The following is an 8,018-nucleotide window of genomic DNA, read 5'->3' as shown; positions in this document are numbered from 1 at the left end:
GAAACTACGAAACATCGAGTCAAATCTCACGCAACCTTCACACAAACATTAACTCGTGTAACCTCGCACTGCAGCAGACAGAAAAGCGTCAATAACTAGCAGTAATTGCACCTCTGCTAGAAAATCGAGCAGATCAAAACGGGGCGAGTACAATCCCTCCTCCCTCGGCGCAAACCCTCTCCCACCACGCAACCCCTGGTTCCATCAACACCCCACCCCCTCGCCATCCACATTTCACCTTCCTCCTACCAACCAACCATTCGTTGCAACTACGCCACCGCCCCCCTGCGCCCTCAAATCCCCGCGACTAAACGCCACAATGTCGGCAAAGCACACATGGAAAGCCCGTCACAATCCCCAGGCGCACACACACTCACACACACTTACACAGCTAGTCCGCAAGCATGCAGGAGGTAATCGATGATAGTCTGTTGCGCGTTGACAGAGCCCCCCCCCCCCCCCCCCTCACGCTCGGTCCCTTGCCGGCGACCCCGTAAAAAAAATGGTCGGTCGGGACACCCCGTGCTTTGAAAAAGTGACGAACGCCGACGGAAAAGTTAACCCCCCCTCCCCCGCCCCGAAAACGTAAAAGCTTGCTCTCTCTCTCTCCAGCTTCCTTTCTAATTCTCTCTTTTTGTGCAGAAATTGATTATGATTATTGAGTAATTAAGCGAGCTGTTGGGTCTTTCGTATATTTAGGGTTCCAGGCCACGGAAAAAGGTTTATTTTTTTTTCTTTATTGAGGTGGGTCATCAGTGACGTGGTGCAACTGTACACTGGGGAATCTAATCTTAGGCAGTATCTGAGGGGTGGTAAATGAGCTCATATCAATGGGATAGGGCCCCATGTATTATCTTTAAAATGTTGTGAATGTTTTGATTTGTTTATTTATTTATCTTATTGTTCACAATATGTGTCTAAATCAAGGCTCTGGAGCACGTTCTATGTGAGTCATTTTGGTGAAAGCGTATGAAAGTTCTCACACACATTTAACCTGGCAAAAGCAATGTCAGGAACCCACCAGATATTTTGTTATTTACATAATCTGGTACTGCAAAGGGTGCCCAAGTAAATGACAATCAAGTTTCATGTTAACACGGTTTTACAAAAACCAATGTTGTTAGAATCATAGGGATGATTTAATATTTGCACTTTGTTTTTTGTGGGTGCCTTTTGAACAAAACAAAAAAATATTTTATGTTCGACAGAACAAAGATACAATGAGTTGATCTTCTTGTGAAAAAACAAATTGTTGAACTTTTTTCATGAAAAAAATATTTAGAAAATTGGTCATTTTCAATTCACACTAATTCATATATAAAATGTAATCGTAGGATTGGCATCCAATCAACTTAATTTTCAACCTTAATTTTTTCTTTTTTCTTTTCATTTCTTTTCTTTTTTGTGTATTTTGTTCTTTTCATTAGTGATGATTTTTATTAAGTTGTAGCAATTTGCGTATATTTCATTTTGATTTCTATGTAATAATGATATAATTTTCAGATAGTTAAAAATTAGAAATAAAATTGAATATATTTCAAATGGATTCAAAATACATGCTTTGCTTTTGATAGCAAGGTAAGTACCTTAATTTGTAATTACAAATCAAGTTATTATTTATCAAAAAATAACTATATATATATATATATATATAAAGCATTAATATAATATAAATCTATTTTTGTCTTTTATATTATTTCATGTTATATGTCATAAATTATTATGATCATTAAAGATTGCCCTGCCATCTTCTTGTTTTTTTTATACAAAGTGTACTTATTGCCAAAGGAAGTATGCATCTAAAAGTTCAGTATTTTTTTTTTCTAATTATTTTATTTTAGTTACAATTATGTTAATAAATATTTCGTTTTAGCAAATTTTTAATGTTGAAACATCAAATAATACAAGAACTATAAATATAATGATGATACCTATAACAAGACTCAATGTCAAGACAGCTTGCAATGTGACAAAAAAGGGAATAAAAATAAAAGTAAGAGTCTAATAATCTTTTTTATAAAAATAAGGTTAATGGGATTATAGTAATTATTTGCTAATTCATAAAATTTTAATTAGTAAAAAATGATCAAGATAAGATAGTATTCCTACTTTGTGGTGATCATACCATGAACGACCTTAAAATCATTAGATAATGCCATAATGTATTAATTTTGTAATAAATGGTGGTTGGTAAAATTGTTTTACCATTGGATTAAACTAGGCAGTAAGGAAAAACAATAGTAGAGCAGACTTCAAACCAAAATAGAACATTTTTATTTTATTTGAAAAAATCAATTGGTAATATTGAAACTAAAACTGAAAAAAATACATCAAATATTAAATAAATAAAAATAAAAATATATTTGGACATTTAATGATTTTGCATGTTGTACATAAAATTAATAATGTACAACTTTTACAAAGTTTTGGTTCACACTTGCTAAAAGTTTATACTTATTTAAAAAGTAAAATATGCTTTAGAATATTACATTAATTCGAATTATAACATTATTGTTATTATTATTCTATATATATATATATATATATATATATAAATTTAAAATTACATTTGAAAGCACTCAAGAAGTGCTTTAGAGATGAATTATGTATTTTACTTTTTAAAGGATTTAAATTTTACCATCCTTCAAATACCTCGATGAGAATTTAAAGTCAACAACTTAAAAAAACATGTACTCTTTAAGACATACTCTTCAACATCTTTGTAATAATTTAACTGATAATTATATTTACTTGTTAGTATTGATGTAAGCTTTTTGAAAATTCTACTAGACATTCTTATTTTGAAAGCTTATATATATACATACATATACTTATACATACACATATATATTGAGAGAGAGAGAGAGAGCATATATGTAAGCATTTGTAAACATAACACAAATCAACAATAACTAAAGAATATTTTTGAAATACATGATGCATCTAATAAAGTAAGAATTATGTTAAAAGAAATTCATGCATTTTTACATTCATCACAATATATAGTTTCTTTTCATTGTCTTCTAACAAAAGATGAAAAAAAAAAAAAAAAAAAAAAAAAAAACTTAAACTTCACACACAGGAAATCTGAACAGATGCATGATGCACACATTTACAAGTTGGATGCAACAAATAAAACTATGAATTGGAAGGAGGGTTGTATTATATTGTACTGTACTGTATTGTATTTACATTGTGTCATAATTTTCATCCAAAGAACCATCTCCTAGTCACACACATTGCCTTGCACCAACAAGTGGAAGTGCCGCTATGTTTTGGCGGTGCCACGGAGGATGCCACGGAGGATGCCACGGAGGATGCCACGGAGGATGCCACGGAGGATGCCACGGAGGATGTCACGGAGGATGCCACGCAGGATGCCACGCAGGATGCCATGCAGGATGCCACGCAGGATGCCTCGGAGAATGCCTCTCCGACGCGTTCACACAGCCTTCCTGCGCAGCCTCTGGACGAATCGCGATACTTCACGGAATTCGAAGCTACAATCCGGCACTCTGCAACACCTCATGGCCTTCAATAGGAGGGCCACGCTGTACTGCGCAAATTTTTATGCGGTGGTTTTTATTTCAGGTTTCTTCGTCAAAGTACTGTTTTGCAGGTTACGATTTTAGAACTAAATTAGGGTGTAGGACTGAGGATCTTGAAGGTTTCTTGGGTTTGTGTTTGCGGTGATTGAGGTGAGGCTATCCGCTGGTGATGTGGGCTTTTGATTAGGGTTTTATTTATTTTTTGAATTTTGTAGTGTGGGAATTTGTTGCGGTAGTTTTGTAGGAGCATACCATGCATTTGTTAGTACGGAATTTTGCGGGGAGGACAATCTCTGTGTCCTTGCCGGAAGGGGCTGCAACTGTGCAAACGCTGAAGGAGACTGTGGAAGCGCGAGAGCGCATTCTTGCGCGGCATTTTGGTGTTGTGTATGGTAACAAGCAGCTCACACAGGACGATGCTTTGCTTGGAAGCTATGGGGTAACGGATGGTTCCACTCTACATATGACAGGAAGAGTTCTGGGAGGTATGCAAGCGCCGGTCGTCCCCAAGCCTCGGTTGGATTTTCTGAACTCGCGACCTCCGGCTAATTATGTTGCTGGATTGGGGCGTGGTGCCACCGGGTTCACCACTAGGTCTGATATTGGACCTGCAAGAGCTGCACCTGATTTGCCGGACAGGACTGCGACTACAATCGGAGGAGCTGCAGCAGCGATAGCAGGAGCTGGGCGTGGGAAAGGCAAAGGAGGAAACGAAGAGGAGGAGGAGGAAGCGGAGGAGAAAGGGTATGATGAAAATCAGAAGTTCGACGAGTTTGAAGGAAATGATGTGGGATTATTTGCTTCTGGAGAGTATGATGAAGATGACAAGGAGGCTGATGCCGTATGGGAGGATATTGACAAGCGCATGGACTCCAGGCGGAAGGATCGCCGGGAGGCACGTCTGAAGAAAGAAATCGAGAAGTATCGTGCTTCTAATCCTAAAATTACAGAGCAGTTTGCAGATTTGAAGCGGAAGTTAGTGACTTTATCAGCCTCGGAGTGGGATAGTATACCAGAAATCGGGGACTATTCGCTGAGAAACAAAAAGAAAAGATTTGAGAGTTTTGTTCCCCCACCAGACACTCTTTTTGAACGTGCCAAGCAGGAACATGAACATGCAACTGCGCTTGACCCTCGGTCCAGAGCTGCGGGTGTGGAAACCCCGTACGGGCAGACTCCTGTTACAGATCTTACAGCCGTTGGAGAAGGAAGAGGTACAGTGTTATCCCTTAAGCTGGATCGTCTTTCCGATTCTGTGAGCGGATTGACTGTCGTAGATCCAAAGGGGTATCTCACCGATCTAAAAAGCATGAAAATCAATAGCGACGCCGAAATTTCTGACATAAAAAAGGCTAGGTTATTGCTAAAGTCTGTCATACAGACGAACCCGAAGCATGCCCCTGGTTGGATTGCAGCTGCGCGTCTGGAAGAGGTTGCCGGAAAAATTCAAGCAGCCAGGAATTTCATACAGCAAGGATGCGAGGAATGCCCTCAAAACGAGGATGTCTGGCTTGAGGCCTGCCGGTTAGCGACTCCCCAGAATGCCAAAGCTGTTTTGGCTCAGGGAGTTATGGCCATCCCTAATTCTGTGAAGTTGTGGATGCAAGCGTCGAAACTTGAGAGTGATGATATCAGCAAGTCACGGGTGTTGCGGAAAGCACTTGAACATATACCAGACTCTGTGAGGATTTGGAAAGCTGTAGTTGAACTCGCCAAGGAAGATGATGCAAGAATCCTTCTCTCACGAGCCGTTGAATGTTGTCCTCTTCACGTGGAGCTTTGGCTGGCTTTGGCTCGCCTTGAGACCTACGATAATGCAAAGCGTGTTCTTAACAAAGCACGTGAAATGTTACCAACGGAGACAAGTATATGGATTACTGCAGCTAAGCTAGAAGAAGCTAACAGGAATATAGCTATGGTGGGCAAGATCATTGACAGAGCTATTCGTACGCTCCAACGCGATGGAGTTTCTATAGACAGGGAAGCCTGGATGAAGGAGGCAGAAGCAGCGGAGCGTGCCGGCTCAGTGGCGACTTGCCAAGCTATCATTACCTCAACTATCGGCATTGGAGTAGAAGAAGAGGACAGGAAAAGAACATGGGTGGCAGACGCGGATGAGTGCAAGAAACGTGGATCTGTGGAAACAGCTCGAGCAATTTACGCTCATGCATTGACGTTCTTTCCGGGCAAGAAGAGTGTTTGGTTGCGAGCCGCACAATTGGAGAAGAGTCATGGAACTCGGGAATCTCTGGACGCCATGTTGAAGAAGGCGGTAGGTTATTGCCCTCAGGCTGAAGTGTTGTGGCTCATGGGTGCCAAGGAGAAGTGGTTAGCTGGGGATGTTCCTTCAGCTCGTGCCATTCTTCAAGAGGCTTATGCTGCTATACCTAATTCCGAGGAGATTTGGTTGGCTGCCTTTAAATTAGAGTTTGAGAATCATGAACCAGAGAGAGCTCGGATGCTGTTAGCAAAGGCTAGAGAGAGAGGAGGCACTGAGCGGGTCTGGATGAAGTCAGCGATAGTGGAGCGTGAGATAGGAAATGTGGACAAGGAGAGAGAATTGTTGGAAGAAGGTCTGGAAAGATTTCCACAATTCCACAAGCTATGGCTTATGCTAGGGCAGCTCAAGGATCGTCTTGGCCAGCCTGAAGCAGCGCGAGAGACGTACGAGAGAGCATTGCGGAATTGTCCTCACAGTATTCCACTTTGGTTATCTGCGGCTGCCTTGGAAGAGAAGTTGGGTGGTTTGAGTAAGGCCAGAGCTGTTCTCACGAAGGCCAGGCTCAAGAATACACACAATCCTGAGCTTTGGCTGGCTGCCATCCGCGTCGAGGCTCATGCTGGAAACAAGAAGGATGCAGAGTCTCTGATGGCCAAGGCTCTACAAGATTGTCCTTCTAGTGGACGCCTATGGGCAGAAGCCATCGATATGGCTCCACGACCTCAACGCAAGTCTAAGAGTGTTGATGCGTTGAAACGCTGTGATCAGGACCCATATGTTATTGCAGCTGTTGCGAAGTTGTTTTGGCAGGACCGTAAGGTGGACAAGGCAAGAAGTTGGTTGAATCGAGCTGTGACTTTGGCTCCTGACATTGGAGACTTCTGGGCCCAGCTGTACAAGTTTGAGCTTCAGCATTCGGGCGAGGATGTGCAACAGGATGTAATTCAGAGATGTTCAGCTGCTGAGCCTCGGCATGGTGAGAAGTGGACTAAAGTTTCTAAGGCGGTTGAGAATGCGCATTTCTCTACAGAGGCTATTTTGAAGAAACTTGTTCTGGCAGCGAAGGACGAAGAAACGATGTAATAGTGTTCGCATTCTTCCTCCGAGTGAGCATCTTCATTACTGGGAGGGAATGGCCGTATTCTCTTTGAACCTAGGGATTTTGTAGTGTCTCGGACAGGTAATTGTAAAGTCACCTAATTTTGAACCACAGATTATCCAGAACCGAGTTCACTCTACATGTATATATCATCTTAATCAGAAAGATTTTTGGAGAATTTGCAGGCTTGCATGCTCGTCTTTTAGGGGAATTTGATGCAAAATTCTATCCGGATTCTTGAAGATTTAGACCTAGGTATGTTACATAATTCGACATCGAGGTTCAGACAAAGTTGTTTGGTAGTCTGCACTGATCCTGAAATGCTAAGCTTAGCCGTTCAGAAACTAAGTGTCGAGCGGTTTTGGTTGTGGTGGGAATCACACATGAGCAAGTCTTGCTATCTTTAATGCTTTCTGTTCGATGGGTCGATAAGCCTTCGCATCGCAATCCTTCACTGCCTGTGTCGAGTACACATCTCTGTCCTGGAATCTTTAGTATGCTGCATTGAATAGATACAAGTCGAAGTCATATTGACCAGTAATTTAAATCAAACTCTGTTGGAAAAAAGGGGTTTTAAATCTAGAATCTCACTTCAAATGTCAATGGTCTAAAGCTTTCACGTTGGTTGGTGAAGAGTTTTCTTATCTTTTTTTGGAAGTTTTGTGAAATAAGAAAGTGGAAGACGTCATTGTATGGTTTAAAAAAAACGTGTTTTTTTTGTAATGATTCTAGTCTTCATTGCAATAGATATAAAAAACATAAAAGATTTGATTTTTGTACATTTTTATCACGTTTTTTTTAAAAAACCACCTCTTGGAATGGATTTATCACAAATTTTGGAAGACACTATAATTCATGTTATGTAGGAAAAAAGTGTATTCTAATTTTTTTCTCTCATATTTTTTGGCTTTTTTTTTTTTTTTTTTTTTTTTTTTTAAAGTATCAAGTCAATTATGAAAAGATTTTTGATTTCAACTAATTCCAAGTTTTGAACATTGTGACTTCTTGGCATCTTCTCTAAACATATAGATTTCCTAAATCAAGCTCATAAGATGTATCTTTTTCATTTATTGTTCAAATATTTGTAGAAATAATTTGCATTATAATTACTAATTAAGCTATTGTAAAATAGGTATAACTTTGAAGTCAA

General features: G+C 39.9%; 1 protein-coding gene across 1 annotated transcript; it reads left to right on the top strand.

Annotated features, from left to right (window-relative positions):
• The first annotated feature begins 3,503 nt into the window (after positions 1–3,503).
• On the top strand, positions 3,504–7,046 carry LOC112285863 (protein STABILIZED1). The gene has a single exon (XM_024527168.3). The coding sequence runs from the start codon at positions 3,802–3,804 to the stop codon at positions 6,850–6,852; it is 3,051 nt and encodes a 1,016-aa protein (XP_024382936.1). The 5' UTR covers positions 3,504–3,801; the 3' UTR covers positions 6,853–7,046.
• The last annotated feature ends 972 nt before the right edge of the window (positions 7,047–8,018 follow it).

Source organism: Physcomitrium patens, chromosome 8 (genome assembly GCF_059467195.1).
Source record: "Physcomitrium patens ecotype Gransden chromosome 8, ASM5946719v1, whole genome shotgun sequence".
Classification (NCBI taxonomy): Eukaryota; Viridiplantae; Streptophyta; class Bryopsida; order Funariales; family Funariaceae; genus Physcomitrium; species Physcomitrium patens.
This window is presented reverse-complemented; position numbering and strand designations above follow the sequence as displayed.